Source organism: Phyllobates terribilis, unplaced genomic scaffold, assembly GCF_046119375.1.
Source record: "Phyllobates terribilis strain yellow unplaced genomic scaffold, ASM4611937v1 Scaffold_8__6_contigs__length_399053987, whole genome shotgun sequence".
Lineage (NCBI taxonomy): Eukaryota > Metazoa > Chordata > Amphibia > Anura > Dendrobatidae > Phyllobates > Phyllobates terribilis.
In genome coordinates, this window is record NW_027362768.1 from 79,967,558 (window position 1) to 79,993,074 (window position 25,517).

The 25,517-nt window shown below is 47.9% G+C and overlaps 1 protein-coding gene across 2 annotated transcripts in view; it reads right to left on the minus strand.

Annotated features, from left to right (window-relative positions):
- Nucleotides 1-22,937, minus strand: part of SLC30A7 (solute carrier family 30 member 7) — a 46,339-nt gene extending 23,402 nt beyond the window's left edge. The window contains exons 1-3 of one of the 2 annotated variants that reach the window (XM_073643034.1): nucleotides 22,667-22,937; nucleotides 15,544-15,645; nucleotides 395-508 (exon numbers count right to left, since the gene is read on the minus strand). In XM_073643034.1, the coding sequence (XP_073499135.1) occupies nucleotides 395-508; nucleotides 15,544-15,645; nucleotides 22,667-22,746 (296 nt within the window). In that variant the 5' untranslated portion in view covers nucleotides 22,747-22,937. The remainder of the gene's footprint in view (nucleotides 1-394; nucleotides 509-15,543; nucleotides 15,646-22,666) is intronic. The other variant, XM_073643032.1, reaches the window with a different exon arrangement.
- Between the last annotated feature and the right edge of the window lie 2,580 nt (nucleotides 22,938-25,517).

Consider the following 25,517-nt stretch of genomic DNA (forward strand, 5'->3'; position numbering starts at 1 on the left):
CATCCTGGGCGCCTCTGCAGATTACTAGACCCCTGTGGGGTCATGATGTAACGCACATTGCGACATCTCAAGAGTCCTAATCACAAGACCTCACGAGGTGTCTAGTAATAGTAACAGGTGCCCAGGACACTGGCATTCAAGTGCTGGCCCAGGAAAACCGCACTGCCACATTGTACCAAAGTGGACCCTGGGCCAGGGTAGAGTGAATCTTCATGCTGACCTTTAGTCACTGACCATTGACGCAGATTCAGCTGTTTTCTTATGGAGTGACGCACAGCTCTGCAGCATCCGGACAAACGGGATATATTATAATGCCAGCGCTATGCATTACAGAAATATGACATCATAGGAATGCATCTAGGTAGCAATATACAGCCACACGCACACACCTTACCCGTATGAGAACGCTTCATTGGTTTTCCACCGGGAAATTACAGAAGCTGCCAGGCCGGCTAACAATGCTGTGCAATCGAAAAACATGTGGAAGGAATCGGAGATCAAGCCCAAGCTGAAAGAAGAAGATACAAATCTTACTAGTTTTCCCTTCTAATGAGGCAGTAGAAAAAATAAAGATTAAAAAATAAATAAATAATAACTTTTACTGCAGCTGACTGCATAATTACATGGAGACGATGGACAATGCGGATATAAAGCCGTGCATCCGGTAAATGGCTGCCAGGACGCATTGCTGGATTGTGAGTTTCTTACTATTTCTTTATTATTTTTATTATGGCTTTGGCTGGGGCTTTGTGGTAAAATAAAATCTTAATGTCAAACTCGGCCGCTGAACAAAAGATGTTATATGAAAGGTCACCAATCAGTAATAATCTGCCTGGCAGCTTCAGAAGAAGGGGACAGTCAGACAAAGCAGGCGCCCAATTCTGGGAAGGGGGAAAGATTTTGCTACCATATAATTTTAACATAATAGAAAGTTGTGCGACCTTAAAGGGAACTCGTCACGTATAGAAACACATTTTACCTACAGATACAATGGTAGTCTGCAGGCAAATAGCATTTAAGCCATGTCTGACTGCCTTACTGGAACAGCGGCTACAGGGAGAAACTGATGTGATATCCTCCCTGCAGCCGCTCGCTTCTAGTCAATGGGGTGGTGCAGGGAGGTGTAGCAGTCACTCCTCATTATACAATGAGCGCGACTGTTATCAAGCACTCTGTACATTGACAGGCTGCCTACGAGTAAAAGACGTAGTTACTTACCGGTAACGGGATTTCTCAGAGCCCATGACGGCACCATGGGGAGAGGTTATCCGCCCTTCAAGGACAGGAAACCTACAGATAAAAGGGCGGTGCCTCTCTCCCGCATCAGTTGTTTACAGAGCATGAGAGGACCACCAGGTTAGTAACACAAAATTTTACAATTTAAGACCTCGCTAGACACACCATGTGGCTACAACAAGTAACTAATAAGTGTGCGCACCCACACGTGAAGGAAGGGAATGTACGGGTGCCGTCATGGGCTCTGAGAAATTCCGTTACCGGTAAGTAACTACGTCTTTCTCCTTCCCCCATGACGGCACCACGGAATTACAGAGAAGTGACTCATTAGGGGGGGACCACAGCTTCCAGAACCCTTCTCCCGAAAATAAGGTCCGAAGAAGAGGTTAAGTCTAGCTGGTAGTGATTAAAGAATGTAGAGGGGGAAGACCAGGTTGCCGCTCTACTGTACATATCTGCTCTATCGTAGCACCAGCCTTCTCCGCCCAGGAGGCTGCCACCGCTCTTGTTGAGTGGGCCTTCAGTTTCTCCGGGGCAGCTTCTCCACGTGAGGAGTACGATAGTGTGATGGCCTCCCTTACCCATCAAGCCAGCGTGCTCTTGGAAGCTTTCTTCCCTTTACGAGGGCCCTGAAAGCAAATAAAGAGAGAACTATCCTGCCTACACTCTTGTGTCGCCTCTAGATATCGGATTAGGCACCTTCTGACGTCTAGTGTATGCAAGACCTTCTCTTTCGTGTTCCTAGGGTTAGGGCAGAAAGAAGGAAGGGTGATTTCCTGGGACCTGTGAAATCTTGATGCCACTTTTGGTAGATAGGCAGGGTCAGTTTTCAGAGTAACCCTATCCTCCAAGATTTGTGTGAAGGGGGGGCCTGCCGATAGAGCCTGAATATCATTAACCCTACTTGCGGATGTTAGAGCTACCAAGAGTGCTGCTTTTAAGGACATAATTTTTAGGGATGCTTCTGACAGGGGTTGAAAAGGGGCCTCCGTTAAAGCTGAAAGGACTAAGTTTAAATTCCAGGGTGTAGTATTTCGGGATGGGTCGGGATCTAGCTGATGCCTTAATAAACCTAGATACCCATTTATCCCTAGCTAGGTCAAAATTATAGAGCTGTCACACTGTCACAGAATACTGGAGGTAGGGGGCCTAAGCTGACCCTAAGCTGGGGCCCTGACTAATCCCTCATCCTGGAGGTACTGTTAAAGGTACAGAGGTCCAGGCCGCCAGCGTAACCCCTACCTTCTGAGGATCCCTGCACCTAAGTAATCTAGTCCTGAGAAGGACCCCGATCACAACAATAGGGAACCAGAAATAATATGCCCACACACAGTATTTAGACGAACGAGACAGTACAAGGGAAAAACCAAAACCACCTTGCATACAACTTCTAAACAACTACAACAGAGGGAACACCAACGGGAAAGGAGATAAATGATAAAGCGAGGAAAGGGAAAACACACTTCCAAATACACTTATCTCAGCAACTCCAGACACCACGATCCGCTCTGTCAGTCTGAATGAAAAGCTTTCACCGACACCTCCCAAACAGACCTGCAGGAATATAAAGGAGTCTCACTAAAGAAGCATTGATTGCAGCTGGGCGAGGCTGGACCTCAGCTAGCCCAGAGAGAGAGAGAATTAACTCCTACACTGCCGAGAAAACACAAAGCACCAACAAGTCAGCTGCGAGAAGTCAGGCTGTGTACTCGTGACGATCTTCGTGGCAACACACCCGTGACAGTACCCCCCCTTCTACGAGGGGCCTCTGGACCCTCAGGGCCAGGTTTATCCGGGTGAGTCGTGTGGAAGGCCCGAACTAATCGGACTGCGTTAATATCCGACGCAGGAACCCACATCCTCTCCTCAGGACCATACCCCTTCCAATGAACCAAGTACTGAAGGGACCGGCGATTAAAGCGTGAATCAATGACCCTCGATACCTGGAACTCCAAGTTACCATTGACAACCACAGGAGGGGGAGGTAAAGGTGACGGTACCACCGGCGCCACATACCTCTTAAGCAATGATCTGTGAAACACGTTGTGAATTTTAAACGTAGGGGGGAGGTCAAGACGGAATGCCACCGGATTAATAACAGAACTGATTCTGTACGGCCCGATGAACCTGGGACCCAGTTTCCAGGAGGGAACCTTAAGTTTAATATTCCTGGTAGACAACCATACCTGATCGTTCACACTTAGGTCCGGACCAGACACTCTCCTCCTATCAGCCATACGTTTGTATCGGTTCCCCATAGTATTCAGATTCTTCAGCACCCCTCTCCATACTGAAGCGAGAGATGAGGAAAATCGTTCCTCCTCCGGAACCCCCGAAGAGCCCCCCCTACTGAAAGTACAAAACTGGGGGTGAAAACCATATGCCCCAAAAAACGGGGACTTACCAGTGGACTCGCTCCGCCTATTATTGAGAGCAAACTCTGCCAGAGGTAGGAAAGAAGCCCAGTCCTCCTGGTTCTCTGACACAAAACACCGAAGATATGTCTCCAAGCTCTGGTTCATACGTTCCGTCTGACCATTGGTCTGAGGATGAAAAGCCGACGAGAATGACAAATGCATCCCCCGCCGTGCACAAAACGCCTTCCAGAACTTGGACACAAACTGAGACCCCCGATCAGACACCACCTCGGAGGGTACCCCGTGAAGCCTCACAATCTCCCCAATGAACACCTGCGCAAGAGTTTTAGCATTAGGGAGAGCCGGAAGAGCGATAAAATGTGCCATCTTGCTGAACCTGTCCACTACAACGAGTATGACCGTTTTACCCGAAGACGGAGGGAGGTCAGTAATAAAGTCCATAGACAGATGAGTCCAAGGACGCTCCGGGATCTTCAAAGGTAAGAGGGCCCCAGACGGACGGGTATGTGAGGTCTTAGAGCGCGCACAAACCCCACAGGACGCGACAAAAGTTACCACCTCTTTATGTAAGTTAGGCCACCAAAACCGACGCGAGAGGAGATCCACAGTTGCTTTACTCCCCGGGTGTCCTGCAAAAACTGAGTTATGGTGTGCCTCGATCACCTTTTGTCGCAACTGATCTGGAACGAACAGTCTCCCCGGAGGTCCAACAGGGGCGTCTCCCTCAGCCTCCAATATCTCCTCCTCCAGCTCAGAGCATACTGCCGAAACCACCACCCCCTCCTGAAGAATAGGAATCGGGTCGTCCGTATTCCCGGCCCCAGGGAAACTACGAGATAAGGCATCCGCCTTTACATTTTTAGACCCAGGACGATATGTAACGACGAAATTAAACCTGGTAAAAAACAATGACCACCTAGCTTGTCTGGGATTCAGACGTTTAGCGGACTCCAGATATAGCAGGTTCTTGTGATCGGTGATGACGGTGACCGGATGAACTGCCCCCTCCAAAAAATGGCGCCACTCCTCAAAAGCTAACTTAATGGCCAAGAGTTCCCTATTGCCGACATCGTAATTCCTCTCAGCGGACGACAATTTTTTAGAGAAAAAGGCGCACGGATGCCACTTACCAGGGGACGAACCCTGTGACAATACTGCTCCCACCCCTACCTCGGAAGCGTCTACCTCTACAAAGAATGGCTGAGACGCATCAGGTTGAATGAGTATGGGTGCCGAGGCAAAACATTTTTTCAAGGAGGAGAATGCTTGACAAGCCTTGTCAGACCACCTAGAAAAATCCGTCCCCTTTTTAGTCATGTCTGTGAGAGGCTTAACCATGGACGAGAAATTACGAATGAACTTCCGGTAATAGTTAGCAAACCCCAGGAAACGTTGTAGTGCCTTAAGATTCTCCGGCCGATCCCACTCAAGAACTGCCCGCACTTTCCCAGGGTCCATACGAAAACCGGACGCTGAAACCAGGAAGCCTAAAAACTGGAGTTCCTGTACGGCGAACACACACTTTTCCCACTTGGCATACAGTTTATTATCCCGCAAGATCTGTAACACCTGTCTAACGTGCTCCTGATGAGACACCAGATCCGGCGAGTAAATTAAGATATCATCCAGATATATGACAACAAACTGTCCCACCAGGTGGCGAAAAATATCATTAACAAAGTGTTGAAACACCGCCGGGGCATTAGTCAGACCGAATGGCATGACAAGGTTCTCATAATGCCCCTCCGGAGTGTTAAAAGCCGTCTTCCACTCATCCCCCTCCTTCATCCTAATCAGATTGTACGCCCCCCTGAGATCCAACTTAGAGAACCATTTGGCGCCCACGATCTGATTAAAGAGATCGGGAATAAGTGGGAGCGGATACGGATCTCGGACCGTAATCCGATTAAGTTCACGGAAATCCAGGCAAGGGCGTAGGCCTCCATCTTTCTTCTTAACAAAGAAGAACCCCGCGGCCACCGGAGAAGATGAAGGTCTAATATGCCCCTTAGCCAGACTTTCAGAAATATAATCCTTCATGGCCTGCCTCTCAGGACCAGAAAGGTTATACAACCTAGCTTTAGGTAACTTGGCCTCAGGGAGCAGTTTTACAGAACAGTCATACACGCGATGAGGAGGTAGTTCCTGACACCCATTCTCCGAGAATACATCCTCAAAGTCCGCCAGAAATGGAGGTAAGACCCAAGGAGTAACCGCACCGATGACCGTGTTCATGCAGTTTTTATTACAGAATTTACTCCATTGGCTTATCTCTCTGGTTTGCCAATTAATAACCGGGTTATGCTTAGCTAACCAAGGAAGGCCCAACACTATAGGAGTGGGAAGACCCTCCAACACGTAGCAAGACAACAGTTCTTTATGTATTGCCCCCACTTGAAGTTTTACGCCATGCACAGCTTGCAAAAAACTTCCCTGACCGAGAGGTCTGGCATCGATCGAGAATATGGGGATGGGCTTAGCCAACTCACTCAATCGCATACCTTGAACCCGGGCAAACCGAGCATCAACCAGATTAGCCCCGGCCCCACTATCCAGAAGAACAGATATCCTCTCAGTTCTCGTACCCACCACCACCTCCGCCGGTACGAGAAACTGAGACGAACCTAGGGACGAAATACCTACTCCCAGATTGCCGTCCACCACACAACCTGGGATCAACAGTTTTTTCGACGACTCTTTACTCTGCAAGGGACGGGATGGACACCCCCCAATAAAATGTCCCTTTTTCCCGCAGAGAAAACACCTTCCTGTCTTATGGCGCACCACCGGTCCCCTTCCCCGAAATGATGTCCCTCCTAATTGCATAGGCTCCTCCGGACTGACCAGGGGAACCACCATATGAGGGGACCTTGTAGGAGGTGGAGACATTACAGGGGGTAGAGTTATCCCGCACCTCTCCCGAAGCCGTCTGTCAACGCGAATAGCAAGGGCCATAGCGGCTTCCAGTGACGCGGGAGAGTCATACTGTGCCAACACATCCTGTAATTTGTCGGATAAACCATGACAAAACTGGCTCCTAAGAGCCGGGTCATTCCACTGGGTGTCCGTGGCCCACCTACGGAACTCCGAACAGAATTCCTCCGCCGGACGATCTCCCTGCTGAATCCTACGTAACTTAGACTCAGCAAGGGAGATCCGATCTGGGTCATCATATACGAGTCCCAGAGCAGCGAAAAACCTATCCACAGACTGGAGAACCGGGGAGCTTGGGGGAAGAGAGAACGCCCAAGATTGTGGGTCCCCTTGTAGGAGCGAGATGACAATTCCCACCCTTTGTTCTTCACTGCCCGATGACCGAGGCCGCAGCCGAAAGTACAATTTGCATGCCTCCCGGAAAACAAAAAACTTGTCCCGCCCCCCAGTGAACCTGTCAGGGAGAGCTACTTTAGGTTCTGGTCCGGCTTGCTCCAGAGGATGCAAAACCTTGGACCTAACGTCCGCCAGCCCCATGGACAAACTCTGCAACTGCCGAGCTAGACCGGCTACTGGATCCATGGTAGCTGGAGAAAAACTAAGATGGTCGGTGAAAATGTCACACTGTCACAGAATACTGGAGGTAGGGGGCCTAAGCTGACCCTAAGCTGGGGCCCTGACTAATCCCTCATCCTGGAGGTACTGTTAAAGGTACAGAGGTCCAGGCCGCCAGCGTAACCCCTACCTTCTGAGGATCCCTGCACCTAAGTAATCTAGTCCTGAGAAGGACCCCGATCACAACAATAGGGAACCAGAAATAATATGCCCACACACAGTATTTAGACGAACGAGACAGTACAAGGGAAAAACCAAAACCACCTTGCATACAACTTCTAAACAACTACAACAGAGGGAACACCAACGGGAAAGGAGATAAATGATAAAGCGAGGAAAGGGAAAACACACTTCCAAATACACTTATCTCAGCAACTCCAGACACCACGATCCGCTCTGTCAGTCTGAATGAAAAGCTTTCACCGACACCTCCCAAACAGACCTGCAGGAATATAAAGGAGTCTCACTAAAGAAGCATTGATTGCAGCTGGGCGAGGCTGGACCTCAGCTAGCCCAGAGAGAGAGAGAATTAACTCCTACACTGCCGAGAAAACACAAAGCACCAACAAGTCAGCTGCGAGAAGTCAGGCTGTGTACTCGTGACGATCTTCGTGGCAACACACCCGTGACAAGAGCGCTCCCAGGGCCGCAACTTGAACTTTTAAGGTACTTGTGGCCAGGCCCTGCTCCAAACCCCTCTGTAAAAATTCCAGGATAGCAGTCAATGGAACCTCCCCATCCAACCTGCCACCTGAGACTGAAAGGAATTTCTTCCAGGTTTTCCTGTACAGTTCGGTGGTCACTGGTTTTCTACTTTGAAGTAGTGTGGTGATAAGATTTGGGGAGAAACCTTTGTCTTTCAGAAGAGCCCTTTCAAATTCCAGGCTGTCAAGTGTAAGCTTGAAGCCCGAGGATGGAGAAAAGGACCCTGAGAAAGAAGGTTCGGGAGCTCCGGAACAACCCATGGGTCAGAGATTGATAACCTCCTCAGCCATGAAAACCATGCCCTCTTTGGCCAAAAGGGGGCTATCAAGATTACCCTCGCTTCCTCTTCCCTGATTTTCCTCAGAACAGCTGGAATCAGAGCGGTCGGAGGAAAAGCATAAGCTAGAGGGTAACTCCATGGGATCATGAAGGCATCCACGGCTACGGGGTTCCCTTTGGGATCTAGGGAGCAAAAAGAGAGTGTTTTTTTGCTCCAATTGTTGGCGAACAGATCTATGGAGGGCTGGCCCCACCTTTGTACAATCTGCCGAAAAACTGCCAGATTAATTCCCAGTCGCCCTGCTTCAGCTGTGTCCGACTCAAAGTCTGCGGTGCGATTTTCTATCCCTTTTATGTGTAGAGCGGATAGGGATTGTAAGTTCTCCTCGGCTAAGTGAAAGATGACCTCTGGGACCGTCTACCCCCCTGGTGGTTCAGGTACGCCACTACTACTCGGTTGTCTGAAAAGACCCTCACGTGATGTCCTTGTAGTGTATGCCTGAACTCCCGGAGTGCCCGCTCTACTGCTAGGAGCTCCTTCATGTTTGAGGACATTAGTTTTAGGCGTTCTGTCCAGACCCCCTGAGCTACCAGGTTGTTGAGGTGAGCCCCCCAGCCCCCAGGATTTGCATCTGTGGTCAGGACTTGCGGTGTCGGGATTGTCCAAGGAATCCCCTGGGCTAGATTGTCTATGTTCCCCCACCACTCTAGGGAAAGTGTGGTTTTTGCAGATAGGGTTAACAGCCCTTCTAAACGCCCTTTTAGGACTTTTTCTGCCTGTAGGATTTCCCACTGAAGGGTCCTGGTATGTATTTGAGCCCATTGGACGACCGGAAAGCATGCTGTCAGGGAACCTAGAAGGGACATGGACGGGTGGGACTTTGCCCTTGATATCTGGCCTAAGATTTTTTGAATTTTCCCTGAGGGGAGACGACACTCCTGACTTTTTGAATCCAGCATGATGCCTAGGTATTCCTGTATCTGGCATGGTTCTGTGTTGGACTTTTCCAGATTCAAAAGCCATCCTAAGCGAGTCAAGGAATCCATGACCTTTTTCAGATGGGATTTGCAGTCTAGGAAGGAGCTGCCTATTATCAGGAAGTCGTCTAGGTATGGGACGACCAGGGTGTTCTGTTCCCTTAAATGAGCCATCACCTCTGCAACAACTTTGGTGAAAACCCTTGGGGCTATGGCGATGCCGAATGGGAGGGCCGTATATTGATAGTGTTTGACCACTCCGCCCATAGGAACTGCTACCCTGAGGAACTTCCGGTAGTCTTTGTGTATCGGGAAGTAATAATAAGCGTCTTTTAAATCCAGGACGGCCATGAAACAACCGGGAAACAGCATTTTTACTGAAGATTTTATTGTTTCCATTTTGAAGGCTTCCACCTTCAGCTTTTTTAGATTCACAATCGTCCTGAATGTCCCATCTGTTTTTTTTCTCAGGAATAATGGAGAATAGAAGCCCATGCCTTTCTCCCCCCCGGGACCTCCTGAAGGACTGCCTTCCCCACCAGTCCCCGGATTTCCTGCTCCAAGGCCAGTTGCTCCTCGTTTGAAGACCTTTCGGGGGTTATAACAAAGTTTTGCTGAGGGAATTTGAGGAACTGGAGTTTCAGGCCCGATTGTATTAGGCTCAGAATCCATGAGCTGTTGGATATTAGCTCCCAGGCCGGGAGAAAACTTGATAGCCTTCCCCCCACCCGGGGCAAATCTTCATTGGGGGGGGCTTTCTGTTATCATTGGAGGGCTTGTTAAATAGGAATCCTTTGGTCTTCCTTCTCCTGTCTTCCCACCTATCCTGCTCTTTAGGGGGTTTTCTACGTATAAACCTTCTACTCCGAAAAGGTTTCCTGTAAGCAGTGTTAGACAGGATAGGAAACCGCTTCTTATTGTCCCCTGCCTTATCCAAGATGTCATCAAGGGCGGGCCCAAATAGAAACTCGCCCTCGCAGGGGATGGAGCACAATCTAGATTTAGTCTATAGATCCCCAGGCCAACATTTGAGCCAGAGGGCTCATCTAGCCGCGTTAGCAAGCCCTGCCGCTCTAGCACCTAACCCGACGGAGTCCGCGGAGGCGTCAGCAAGGAAGGCCGCTGCTCCTGTCATTACCAGGATAGCTTCAAGGATTGTGCCTCTAGATGTGTTCTGCCTCAGTTGTGATTCAAGCTGATCCAGCCAGACCATTAGTGACCTGGCCGTACATGTGGCAGCTACCGCAGGTTTTAACCCCCCCAGCGGTTTCCCAGGAACCCTTTAGGAAGGTGTCTGCCTTTTATCCATGGGGTCTTTTAAGACGCCCATGTCCTCAAATGGAAGGGAGTATTTCTTTGAGGCTTTGGCTATGGCGACATCCAGTTTTGGTACTGTCTCCCAAAAGGAACACGCAGGGTCCTCAAACGGGTACTTTCGTTTAGGGGAAAGGAAGCCCTTCCTCTCCGGTCTCTTCCACTCTTTTTTAATCAGAGAGTGAACATGTTCGTTGAGAGGAAAAGATCTCTTTTTTTTGCTCTAGACCGCTGAACATCACGTCTTGTATGGATTTTTTGGGCCGGGGATCTGCTAATCCCATGGTAGACCTGAATGCCTTGATGAGGCTGTTTCCTCGATAGGGAAACAGCTCCGTCCTCCTCTATCTGTAGACGAGGAAGAGGAGGAGGAAGAGATGGAAGTGTCCGAATCTCCGCCATCCTCAGAACTGCTAGATCTGGACTCGGGGGAAATGTTTTTAGTTTTCCTTAACCTTTTGCCCCCCTGAAAAGATTTAATGGTGTTTTCGACCTGCCTAATTAGGTCTCTAAGTTCATAGGCAAATCTCGGGGTTCCCTCGCATATAGTCTGCTCAATGCAGGAGCTGGAGAGTCTCTTATCCCAAGTAGTGGGCAAGGCTTCAGTGCATAGTACACAAGTCCTATTTTTTGTTGTCCCTGTACTCTTTTTTCTCTATAGGAGACAAAAGAGAGAGAGCAAGGGCTCCTAGTTATAAAGTGGACTTTCACGAAGCTCACTTACCAACCAGACGGAAGAGCGGGTACCGGTTCAGGAGGTGGAGCCATCTTTGTAGATGGAGTCCTTCTGGAAGATGCCGAGGTGGAGTCCTTGCTGTGCTGCGACGATCTGCCGGAGCGCCCGCTTCCACTGTTCCGATCCTGGTGCCCCGTCTCTTCCGGCCTCTTCTTCCGTTGGGTTGGCGGCGACTGAGGATGTAGCTCTTGCTCCTCAGGTAGCTCCTGGTCACTCATTATTAATATATATATATATATATATATATATATATATATATATATATATATATATATATATATATATATATATATATATATATATATATATATATATATATATATATATATTTTTTTTTTTTTACAGCGTGCCAGAGCTGTAGTGACCCAATGCCCCCTCCTCCCCCGCACCTCCGGGAGGACGCCCGCCCGCTCAGAATGGCTACCCAGTCATGCATTGCGGCGCCACTTCATGCGCTTGCGCGGCAGACCCGGAAGTTCAAATGCACGCCGCCGGGCCGTGCTCTCACCTCCGCGACCAGGGGGGTCCAGCACAGTCCTCAGCGGCCCGACAGGCTCTGTCCTCTTCGTCTGGACACTCCTTCGCACACCCTCAAGGCCCACTGACCCCAGCAGTGGCGCTTCAGGACACCGCACCAGCCGGGGCAGGGGACTCCCGCTGCCTGGATCGGACTGGCATCCCACGACGCTCCATCTTCTAGCACCCCGCAGGTATGCCTCCTCCGGACTGTAGGATCCTGTCAAGGACAGGAAACCAACTGATGCGGGAGAGAGGTACCGCCCTTTTATCCGTAGGTTTCCTGTCCTTGAAGGGCGGATCCCCTTTCTCCGTGGTGCCGTCATGGAGGCAAGGAGAAAATAGCGCACTCAGTGTGTAGTGAGCGGTGGCTAACACCCCAAGCAACGTTCCAATGACTGGAAGCAGGTATCTGCAGAGAGGATATAACAATTTCCTCCTTGTGGCCACTGTTTCAGTAAACCAGTTACTACTTAAAGGGCTTAGACTCTGATTAAAGTGATGTCACTTGCTGTGCTGCATACTGTCATTTTCATAGAATCCCTGTTTTCCCTGCTGTAGATGTAGCAGTGGTCAGAATGCTGAGCTGTGTATAACCCCGCCCACACCCAATTGTCCGCTTTCTCTCAATATACAGTGTACACATGAAGCTGCCAATCTGTGGTGTGGGCAGGGTTACACAGACCAGCAGGACAAGGTGTCACGAGACACCTAGCTATAGTGATAATCTCCAGATAACACACTGATTTTATTGAAACAGCAACACACAGCCTAGTAAATGACCCATTGCAGGAATCAGGGTCTGAGCCCCTAATGTCATGATACTCTCATATTACATACCCAAAAAACTGCTGACAGATTCCCTTTAAATGCTATTTACCTGCAGATTTCCATTATATCTGCATTTGAATCAGTTTCTGAAGGTGACAGGTTCCCTTTAAACATTGATGCCATACCCCTAGGATATGATCCTAAGAATGAAGGGGCCGCAGCACATCCCTTATACTGTTTTTTTCTCCGTACAGCAGCCCCTGGCCACCCGCCTGCACAGTGAACGGCACAGTGATCCTAACTAGAGCAGGCTTGGGCAAACTGCGGCCCGCGGGCCACATCCGGCCCACTGACCGTTTCTGTGCGGCCCCCTGACACAGCCAGCCAGAGGGCAGGAGAAAGTCTGAGCTAATTCTGATTTTACTCAGGCTGGTCATACTGATTATACCACAGCCCCTTATGGTGCTGTTTTCTCATTGCTGGATGTGGGGATGCTCAGTTCCTTGTTTGAAGAGCTGCTCAAACTTTCAGGAAGAGGGAAGCTTGGACTACTACACCCATCTGCTGCACATAATGGGCAAATAGCTTCTAAGTGGAGCCCCATAGTGTAAAATAACAGCTAGGAGCTGACATTGTGTCTGCGGTGCACAGCGATACCTCCTTTCTCAGACTGCAGTTTACCTTCAGTGAGCGCAGCTAATTAGCAGCATATACATCTCCCTGAGTCTTCTCCTGAGCTCAGGCTGATAGGAGATAACACTAGTATTCCTAGTGAATGACTTCCCCCTCACCTGGGATATTCTATGGGCTCCCCACACTGCCCCACCACATACTCTACTGCCTCCCCACCTTTGTCTGAGGGTTAACCCTTACCTCACCCTTTGCACTGAGCTTTTGAGTTATTGCGCTGTGTTGTATGTCCTGTGCAGGAGAGGTAAGGGTTAAGCCCCTCACAGTGCTCCCTGCTGTGATCTGTGACTTATCACAGCCATAGACTGAAATAAAGATCCCCTTTCCCACCTGTCACCTCCTGCACCACATATGAGGTAGGACAGGGGTGGACAAACAACTTTTTTCTCAATGTTCAATTTATTTATTGCTTGATCAATTGTTAATACTTGTTACGATAAACTTTATTGCAGCAAGTATTACCAAAAAAATACAGCAAGAACAAAAAAAAAAAGAAGGGCAGCAGTGTTTACCTGCCCAGATCTCAGAACTAATGCACTACCAGGGTGCAGCAAACCACATAAAGATGGCGGCTACACAGGTGCAAAATACTGATGAGACAATCACTCACAACCTACCATTTCATGGAGGGGGTGATTGCTTAGTATTAGAATTGCACACAAAAAGGCTTGTATAGGGTGCTGATCACACTAGGGTAGTGCACAGCATCCGGCTTAAAGCCTATTAGTTACGCCCATACTATTAGATTAGGCGCACTGCCCGGTACTATCCAAGTGCACCCCATGGGAACAGACACCCCAGTTTACAATGCCTGCACCCAGGAAAAAAAGTGCAAACACAAAACGCAAAGCCTCAATAAGAAGAATTAAAATTCCCCCAAGATTCAAGAAAAAACACAGCAGAAATGTGTGAATGGGGTGCACTTGGATAGTACCGGGCAGCCCTCCTGATCTAACAGTAATCAATGTAATCACTTTTCTAGTACAGTTCAATTAAAAATTCCCTACCGTTTCCTCTCTACTCTAACTTTCTGTCTGCTTGGTTTTTTTTTTTTACTTCCAATGATGTTTCGTTGAGAATTCCAGTGCATTTTGGGATACTCACATGGGACGTCATCAGGGGGGCAGAGGCAGCGATCACTGTCAGCAGCTTTCCCCACCTTTAAACAAAGTGTCATTAGTGACCTCTGTTTCAGAGGCTGGGTTAGTCCCTGCTTGCTGTGTTGTCTCCTTACAATTTCCACTGACAGTGCACGCTCTTGCTGGCTCGTCACTTCTCTTTAGAGCCGACAAGGGAGCGCACTGTCACTGTGCATTCAAAGGAATATAGCGCAGGAAGCTGATACTGTGCATACGTCACAATTTACAACCGGTGCATCACCAGTAGAGCAGGGACTAGCCCAGCCCCTGAAACAGACATAATAGATGCCGCATCATTTCAGGGAGGGGGCAGAAGTTGCGGCAGTGACTGCAGCTTCTGCCACCTGATGACGTCCTGTGTAAGTATTCCAAACAAAATGTCATTGGAGGTTAAAAAAAAAAAAAAAACGATAGTAAGTCAAACTGGAGAGAGTACATTAGGGAATTTTCAATTAAAGTATATTATAAAAGGAGATTAGAAAATTACATTAATTAGATAGATGTTTAGTATGAAATTCACCTTTGTTCCAGACCGTCCCTTTAAGTTCAGCCAACTAGCTCGGCCCTCCACAGCAGTGTTAGCTTCTCATGTGGCCCCTTGGGAAAATTGCCCACCCCTGTACTAGAGTGAATGGGCCTGGCAGCAGCACTCTTAAAAGAATTTAAAGGAAATGAAGGGCTAAAATGCACCCCTCATTCTCTGCAGCAGAAAGTCTAAAATGTGTGACTCACAGAATACAATAAAAGCCCCTTACCCTGACCCCAAAAAATATCAAAGTACAGTTATTAGTACAGACAATAGGACTGCACTAATCACATCACCTGCCACATTATCCAACCATCTATACAAAAATAATTTTAGAGATTTAATGGAGCCTCGTACAAAGCAGAAGGGGTGGTCTCCTGTAGTGGTCTCCTGGGCATTGTGCGGACTCTGGGGAAGACCACACATTCAGGGATATTGGGGAATCATGCACCTACAGTGAGGGGACCTTCTCTCTTCCCTAATGACTTGGTGACTATCATTACAGGTATGCTTGGTCCTAGTAAAACCTTTCCCTGTGACTTTCTGAAGCTTGTCATGGTAGAGGGCCGGGAGGGATCCTGCTCTTCATGGTCATTTGTGCATCCTGGAACCATTTTAGTTGCATCATGCAAATCTAAATAATTACAGACATGACACATTACCTTTAAATACCGGAAACAAAACCGTAATAAAAGTATAATTAGTAACCATGATGTCCTGTATTACCTGTTACTCCATATCCCATAGAAAAGCTCCACAAATGCAAAAGAGAGGTTCAGGCAGAGGAAGCAGAAGAGGTTTCTAGATGTAGAGTCTGAGAAGATTGACCTGATGGAGAAAGCAGAAAAGAACATATAAATGACCATAATAAACCAGTCAGCGCCGTCCCAGACATTCTATATAATCGCTGTACATGGGCCGAGGGTCCACAGGAGACATTGGAACGATGAGATCACGGTTTTATTAAAAAAATGAAGGTTTCACAACACAGCATGTACTGTGGGATCACTACAAGTAGGAGAGACTTTACAGTAAGACAATTTCATTGTAATAAGGCTGAAAAATATTTAGTGAGACCCCAGAATTGGTGCAATTGTGGTCTCTGCATGTAGGAGGCACGGACACATCCCTAAGACGGCCTTTCCTTACAGATAAAGATGATTTACCCAATCCCTCAGCACACGGATATTCTCACATAGACGAGACAAACTGATTAAACATCTGCTCTTTGTGCTCAGAAGAAAAGACCAGAGGCAGCACATGCCTGAACAAGGATACTGACATGTGCAGAGAAAAGCGGCCATGTCTGTACACTGGAGTTGAACTAATTTATTCGAGTGGAATTGAACAAAAACCTGTATCCTCCACAAAACAGATTTTTTTTTGTAATTCGCTCCATGCAAATTCAGCAAGAGGGTTAAAAGGTTAAATGATAAAAAAAAAACAAACATGAAAACGAATAATCGGCTCACAGAACGCCTTCTGGCCATCTCCATGACACGCTCTCCCCCGTACAGTTCTCAACACCTATTTCCACGTGCTGAAACCCAGGTCCTCTACTTAGGCTGGGAGCACCGGCAGTGACCGGCCTGGGATGTCTTTGTGCAAGTGTGCCATAAGGTTGCGGCGATGTCAGGACATGTACCACGTCCAGACATGACCATCCTGAGTCTAGTTGTGGCTTTGTATGAAGATGTTCTGGGATTCAGCACGTGGTGGAAAAACGAGGCACCGGAAACAGTACAGGGGACCGTGAGGAACGGAGGAGAGCTGGGAGGGCAGGATTGGGTGTTTTTTCTCTACATCTTCCGTATATTATGCTCTGGGGTCTCTCTGGACCACTGAGCATTATAAGCAGGGCTGTTGAGTCGAAGTCTGTATAAAATGGACCGACTCCTAAAATATATAATAAATTGGGTACAGTAGTTCAATTCAGTTTGTGGGGAATATTTTTTTCACAAGAATTTGGGAAAGTTATGAAATGTCCTATAAATGTCTGTCCTATTCCTGATCTAAGGGTCTAGACTTTGAGCTGAGATGAATCTGTGCTACAGTAAATTTATCACTTAAACATGAGCCATGTATGATGGAGTCTGAGTCGGTGTCATGGAAATTGAGGAGTCGGAGATTTGGCTTACTGACTGCACAGCCCTGAATATAAGGGACATTCAATTCGCAGAGAATCGCATTTCTGGGTAAAATCTGGCAGATGTGAATCTGGTCAGATCCGCTCATCTCTATTGTATACCAGATATCAAAGTGCAGAAATGCAGGAACCCATCTGCTGAAAACGCTGCTGTCAGTGCACAGGGAAGCTGCAGTCAGTCAGCGCTTGTCCTGGCTGCAGAGGGTCTAAGTGTAGGACAGGGGTGAACACCACCTTCAGGCTCCTCGTTTAAAAGACCCCGTCCATGTATTACATACAGCTGAGAGTCCGAGTCCTCCGCATTGTACACAGCACACGGCAGGAACGACCGCTTGTTACAATGGTCGCCTTGTTGTAAAGAGCAGCACACACAGTTTCCAGCATTGCACAACTGATGGGGCAGCAGCAATACTACACATAATGTGGCCAGCACATAGGTTGTGCAATAATCTAGTGTACTCACTACATACATATATACATACAGCACTAATGGGCTGAGTGAGAGATACATACCGTATTTTTTGGACTATAAGACGCACTTTTTTCCGCCAAAATTTTGGAGGAAAGTGGGGGGTGCGTCTTATAGTCCGATATATAGATATACAGTACAGACCAAAAGTTTGGACACACCTCATTTAAAGATTTTTCTGTATTTTCTTGACTATGAAAATTGTACATTTACACAGAAGACAAAAAAGTGTGAAACAACTGAAAATATGTCTTATATTCTAGGTTCTTCAAAGTAGCCACCTTTTGCTTTGATGACTGCTTTGCACACTCTTGGCATTCTCTTGATGAGCTTCAAGAGGTAGTCACCGGAAATGGTTTTCACTTCACAGGTGTGCCCTGTCAGGTTTAATAAGTGGGATTTCTTGCCTTATAAATGTGGTTGGGACCATCAGTTGTGTTGTGCAGAAGTCTGGTGGATACACAGCTGATAGTCCTACTGAATAGACTGTTAGAATTCGTATTATGGCAAAAAAAAAGCAGCTAAGTAAAGAAAAACGAGTGGCCATCATTACTTTAAGAAATGAAGGTCAGTCAGTCCGAAAAATTGGGAAAGCTTTGAAAGTGTCCCCAAGTGCAGTTGCAAAAACCATCAAGCGCTACAAAGAAACTGGCTCACATGAGGACCGCCCCAGGAAAGGAAGACCAAGAGTCACCTCTGCTTCTGAGGATAAGTTTATCCAAGTCACCAGCTTCAGAAATCGCAGGTTAACAGCAGCTCAGATTAGAGACAAGGTCAATGCCACATAAAGTTCTAGCAGCAGACACATCTCTTCAACAACTGTTAAGAGGAGACTTTGTGCAGCAGGCCTTTATGGTAAAACAGCTGCTAGGTAACCACTGCTAAGGACAGGCAACAAGCAGAAGAGACTTGTTTGGGCTAAAGAACACAAGGAATGGATATTAGACCAGTGGAAATCTGTGCTTTGGTCTGATGAGTCCAAATTTGAGATCTTTAGTTCCAACCACCGTGTCTTTGTGTGACGCAGAAAAGGTGAACGGATGGACTCTACATGCCTGGTTCCCACCGTGAAGCATGGAGGAGGAGGTATGATGGTGTGGGGGTGCTTTGCTTGTGACACTGTTGGGGATTTATTCAAAATTGAAGGCATACTGAACCAGCATGGCTACCACAGCATCTTGCAGCGGAATGCTATTCCATCCGGTTTGCGTTTAGTTGGACCATCATTTATTTTTCAACAGGACAATGACCCCAAACACACCTCCAGGCTGTGTAAGGCCTATTTGACCAAGAGCGAGAGTGATGGGGTGCTACGCCAGATGACCTGGCCTCCACAGTCACCAGACCTGAACCCAATCGAGATGGTTTGGGGTGAGCTGGGCCGCAGAGTGAAGGCAAAAGGGCCAACAAGTGCTAAGCATCTCTGGGAACGCCTTCAAGATTGTTGGAAGACCATTTCCGGTGACTACCTCTTGAAGCTCATCAAGAGAATGCCAAGAGTGTGCAAAGCAGTCATCAAAGCAAAAGGTGGCTACTTTGAAGAACCTAGAATAAAAGATATATTTTCAGTTGTTTCACACTTTTTTGTTAAGTATATAATGCCACATGTGTTAATTCATAGTTTTGATGCCTTCAGTGTGAACGTACAATTTTCATAGTCAAGAAAATACATAAAAATCTTTAAATGAGAAGGTGTGTCCAAACTTTTGGTCTTTACTGTAAATATACATACTGTGGCTGTGGTAGTGGGGGGAGCGGCAGCGGAGCAGGGTACAGGAGGCAGTAGTCCGCTGCAGCATCCTACACTGTGTCCGCTGCTAATGAAAATGAATATTCACTGCTCCCCACACCCATGGTGAGAAGTGAATATTCATTTTCCTTAATAACGCGTATACTGTACCTGCAGCGCGGCTTCTGGTATGTATGGCCCCCCTCATCCTGGTATGCTTGGCACCCCCTGATCCCCATCACGCTGCACAAAAAAAAACAATCATACTCACCTCCTCTCTCCCCTAGCGCTGCGTCCTGCTCTGCTGCCGACAGGGATCTTGCTGTGTGATCCACACATGGCGTAACTGCCATGCACCTTCACACTGTGAGATGGTCTGTTGGATGAGGGGCAACCATATACATACCAGGATGAGGGATGAAGGGTGCCATACATACCAGGATGACAGGTGCAATACATACCAGGAAGAGGGATGGGGGTGCCATGCATACCAGGATGGGGATGGGAGCCACGTATAAGAGGAAGGAGGGGGTCATATATACCAGGATGGGGGATATTAACAGAATTGAGGGACATTACCCCTATAACAGTGTCAGCAGCAGACCCCCTCCCCCATAACAGTGCATCATGACCGCATTTTTTCGCTTACATTTTTTTTTCTATTTTGCTCCTCTAAAACCTAGGTGCGTCTTATGGTCCGGTGCGTCTTCTTATAGTACGAAAAATACGGTATGTTCGAGCAGTGACATGAAGAAGATGATGACAGAAATCACAAGAAAGTTTTCATGTAACAAGGTGGCACAACGGGGAGTGTACACAAATGTGTGACACACAGGACAATATGTAAGTAAAAAATACACATACAGTCCTATATACACGCATGCTGCACAGGAACTGAACAGCCAGAACATTAATACAAATCACAAGTGAATGATAGGGATCATCTCATGGTAATGGTGTCCATCAAGAGTGAAAAATATTGAGCAGCAAGCGACCAGCCAGTTATTTAAGATTAACTGTCAATTTAATTTTCTATTTCATGAATAAATAATGCACATTAAAATAAACTTTGTAATATCTTATCAGAGAAATCCGCTTCTTTCTCCAATTACTGAGATAAGAGATGACATTTGGTGCAATTAAAATCCTATGGAGGCAGGTGTGGGAGGCCGACACAGACATTGTGCTGCAGGTTCTCCACAAACAGGTACAGTTCTCCATAGAACGTAATGAGCACAAACTGTCATCTATTTCAGTAATGGGAAATTTGTATTCACTGATTTTTCATTTTTAAAATTCTCAACTAACTGGTAAAATCTGTCATCAGTCCTAGAGGAGAAAGTGGCGCAATGGGTCAGAGCATTTCCAAAGTGGCAGTTTTTGCTGGCTATTCACCAAATGTGGTCACTGAAGCCTGTGGGAAGCAAACACTAGCCATTCTGGTCTAAGGCCACACACTGCCAGTCACCCCCCCTTCCCAACAACCGCTGTCAGCCCCCCCCCTTCCCAACAACCGCTGTCAGCCCCCCCCTTCCCAACAACCGCTGTCAGTCCCCCCCCTTCCCAACAAAAGCTGTCAGTCCCCCCCTTCCCAACAAAAGCTGTCAGTCCCCCCCTTCCCAACAAAAGCTGTCAGTCCCCCCCCTTCCCAACAAAAGCTGTCAGTCCCCCCCCTTCCCAACAAAAGCTGTCAGTCCCCCCCCTTCCCAACAAAAGCTGTCAGTCCCCCCCCTTCCCAACAAAAGCTGTCAGTCCCCCCCCTTCCCAACAAAAGCTGTCAGTCCCCCCCACTTCCCAACAAAAGCTGTCAGTCCCCCCCCTTCCCAACAAAAGCTGTCAGTCCCCCCCCTTCCCAACAACCGCTGTCAGCCCCCCCCTTCCCAACAACCGCTGTCAGTCCCCCCCCTTCCCAACAACCGCTGTCAGCCCCCCCCTTCCCAACAACCGCTGTCAGTCCCCCCCTTCCCAACAACCGCTGTCAGTCCCCCCCTTCCCAACAACCGCTCAGTCCCCCCCCTTCCCAACAACCGCTGTCAGTGCCCCTCCCCCTTCCCAACAACCGGTCAGTGCCCCTCCCCCTTCCCAACAACCGGTCAGTGCCCCTCCCCCTTCCCAACAACCGGTCAGTCCCCCTCCCCCTTCCCAACAACCGGTCAGTCCCCCTCCCCCTTCCCAACAACCGGTCAGTCCCCCTCCCCCTTCCCAACAACCGCTGTCAGTCCCCCTCCCCCTTCCCAACAACCGCTGTCAGTCCCCCTCCTTCCCAACAACCGCTGTCAGTCCCCCCCCTTCCCAACAACCGCTGTCAGTCCCCCCCCTTCCCAACAACCGCTGTCAGTCCCCCCCCTTCCCAACAACCGCTGTCAGTCCCCCCCCTTCCCAACAACCGCTGTCAGTCCCCCCTCTTCCCAACAACCGCTGTCAGCCGTCCCCTTCCCAACAACCGCTGTCAGCCGTCCCCTTCCCAACAACCGCTGTCAGCCGTCCCCTTCCCAACAACCGCTGTCAGTCGTCCCCTTCCCAACAACCGCTGTCAGTCGTCCCCTTCCCAACAACCGCTGTCAGTCGTCCCCTTCCCAACAACCGCTGTCAGTCGCCCCCCCCTTCCCAACAACCGCTGTCAGTCGCCCCCCCCTTCCCAACAACCGCTGTCAGTCCCCCCCCCTTCCCAACAACCGCTGTCAGTCCGTCCCCCCCTTCCCAACAACCGCTGTCAGTGCCCCTCCCCCTTCCCAACAACTGCTGTCAGTCCCCCCCTGCGATCCAAGAACTGCTATGGGCCTGCTGGAGAAAGGGGAGTACAGCACTCGGCTCTCCTACAATAAATGTCAGGGAGGTAGAACATCTGCTTAATTCAAGAGTCCGGGGAATCGTTGGAGGCCTAGTGATCAGTGTGTTACCCCCATTACATGGATAGGGGCAACATTCACTGGTGTGAACAGACCTGTAATGTTATGGCTGATACGTGCAAAGAAATGGTGTGTGCGTGTGATGAGTGATGCACTGGACATATACAGGTATGAGACATATGATGGACAGGTCCGTACTCATATATATACATACATGTCGACTCAGCTCTGTACCACTATATACACACCGGCTCTGTCTGTACATACAGATATGATGGACAGGTCTGTACTCATATATATACACATACACACCAACTCAGGCTTTGTGTCACTGTATACACGTATATACACCGTCTCGGCTCTGTACATATACATATGATGGACAGGTCTGTACTCATATATATATATATATATATATATATATATATACATACACACCAGCTCAGGCTTTGTGTCACTGTATATACACTGGCTCAGCTCTGTACATATAGATATGATGGACGGGTCTGTACTCCGGTATCATGCACATATACACACCGGCTCAGTCTGTGTACATACACACATAATGCACACATATATACACATACACACTTGGTCTCTACACCACTACACACACCACTAGGTGCCGGTTCCGGGTGAGGTGCCCGGGTCACTACCTGATCCATCCGGACACTTTCCGCGCCAGGTTGTATTTGGGCGGCTTGTACTCATCGTCCTTAATAGACAGCGGCAGCATCCTGACCGCCGGACCGACACTCCCGGCACCTCGGCTCGCAGCAGCGGTCACGTCCCGGCCTCTCCCCTCACAGTCTCCGCTATGTCTGCCCGCTGACTGCTCCTCCTGTACGGTCCGAGCAGAGCGAGCTCCGGGAGCCGCTTCCTTCTTCCGGGGGAGGTGCGGGCGGCTGACACACAGGCACTTGGTGACCAATCACATGAATGAGCGGAGCGCTGACTTCCTGGTGTGAGCATCACAGAGCGCAGCGCTGACGGAGCATTACTGAGGCCGGGGCGCCAGGCACAAAGATGGCGGAGCTGTTACAGGACGTGGTGACGTCACGGCGTAATATCGCAGGAATAGCTGCGGTTACAGTACGGTGCACAGAGACAGTGCGGTACTGGTACCGGAGACCCCTGCCCTGTACACCGTGGACCAAGCGAAGGTCTCTACGGATCCGTAAACGGTCACTGCGCAGTTTGGCAGTCACATGACTGCTGAAGCCTGTGATTGGCTGTAACAATCAGGTGACCAGAACAGCACATCCTCAGTCAGATGGTTTTCCAATGACGCGATGTTCTGGTCACCTGACTGTTGCATCCAATCAAAGACTTCAACAGTCATGTGACTCCCAGATCCCTTGTGGAGCCTATAAATACTTCCGGTGCGGCCCAGGCTAGGGCCATAGGGGTGACGGGAGGGGAACATACCACTATTGCAAAATCTGTATTCCTAAGAAGCATGGTTTACCAGCAGACAGCCCTGCAGGTCACCACATTACAGCCATACTAAACTTGTATCATTTTTTTTAGAGTTAATCCAGACCTTTGTGAAAAGAAAACAATATATTTTGCCGACGCTCAGTGAGAGTGGTAACGTCTCTACTTCTACATAGATGATGGTGCGGGGTGGGGGCTTGTAGATTTTATTAGTACGTTTTTTGGGGCTACATACTACGGTTTCATTTTCGGGATGAGAGATTTTGACTTTCTTTTTTCTCTTTGTGATTATTGTATGGAGGAATTACATTTATATTTTATTTATAACCTAACAAGTTAATTTTTGTATATTTTTGAATTGGTAAAAGTGGTTATTTAAACTTAAAGGGGTTCTCCACTACTAGGACAACCTCTTCTTGATCTAAATGTTTGACCCCGATACAATAATAAAGCTTATACTCCTCTCCCGTGCTGGCGCCATTCCCGCAGTGTCTGTTCTCGCGGTCCCAGAGCTCTCGTGCTGTTGTTGTGACACAAGACCCCGGTGCGCAATCAGCTCTGGTGTCACTGTCTCCGCATTTGGACAAATCGAATATGAAGAGAAAGTCTGAACTGCAGCTGATCTGGCTTCCTCTTTTGTTCAATTTGTCCAAATGTGGAGACAGTGATGCCAGCGCTGATTGGGTGCCGGGGTCTTGTGTCACAACAACACAGGAACCCAGGACCGCAAGTGCTGGAACGGCACCGACACGCAATGTGAGGATAAGATTTTTTTTTTTTTTTTTATTGGAGCCAAGCGAGGGGTATGACAAGGGGTTGTTCAAGTAGTGGACAACTTCTTTAAATTGTTCTTGAAAAAATGTTTTTAAATATTTTCTAGTCGTCCTGGGGCTTTTACTCTGTGGTCGTTTGATCTCTTGTACTATATACTGCTGCACTATAGTATTGAAGCATATAGTATAAATGATGATTTATGAGGATTGTCACTTTAATCTTGTTTTCATTGTGTGGGTAACATGGTTTTTGTATATTTTTTAGGGTATGTTCACACTTCTTTTTTTTTTATGTGGATTATTCTTCCTTGAAAAATCTGCCCCAGAACCCTAAAGTGTTTGTGCCTTTTTTCTTATATTTCTCCCTGCTTCTGGTTTATTCCATAGTGCAGTTCTGCTCATTTTTTCAGGTTGAAACACCAAGAATTGACGTGTTGCTTTTTTCATATGATAAAAAACACATGGAAAATAAAACCGCATTATGTGCACTGAAGGTATTTATCCCCCTTGAAATCAATAGTCAGAGCAGTTGAAGCATTTTTTGATGTTGGTGAAGATGTCTGTCATAAGTGGTGTGATTTACACATATCAAAGGCTGGGGGCATTGGATCACTGCCTGTACCCCATCCCCCGCTGTGAACATGTAAGTTAGACAGGTGGTCTGATGAAAATCCGACATGGAGTGTGTACAGAGTATTTACCAGGCAGCTGTCAATGGTGGAGAACTATCTGGACCAGCAGATGGGTCCCTGTGTGCCTCTACTGGCACATAGGTGTAAAACACGGGAATCAATGCTTTCATGTTGTGGTGCCACTCGGTATGTACTGCATAGACACAACAAGGTAAAACAATATTTTAGGGGTTTTTTTGTATTATAATTCTAGTTTTACAGAATCCATGGATATATCCATGATCAGGGAACATATTCACATCTGGGGGTTAAATTGCAAAAGTTTGGTAGCTGGCGACCTAGAGGAGCTCAAGATCTCCCTGAATAATAGATGTATCATATTCTTGTGTGGAGTGTATCGAATGCTTGAGCTATAGGGGAATTCTGAAAAGCAACTTCTGAAGTTGTGCAAAATTATTTAACTTCTGTCCCACCCATTAATTTAGCCTCTGCCCCCTGATGACCACTCATTTGAGTATCCCAGCATGCACTGAGCTTTTCAAATAAAGCTTCATCACACAGGCAGTAGTAAAAAAATAAATAAAATAAAGCAATTAGAGTGTAATGAGGGAACGATAGGGACTTTTTATTTAAAGTATATTAGAAAAGAGATTAGATTATAACAT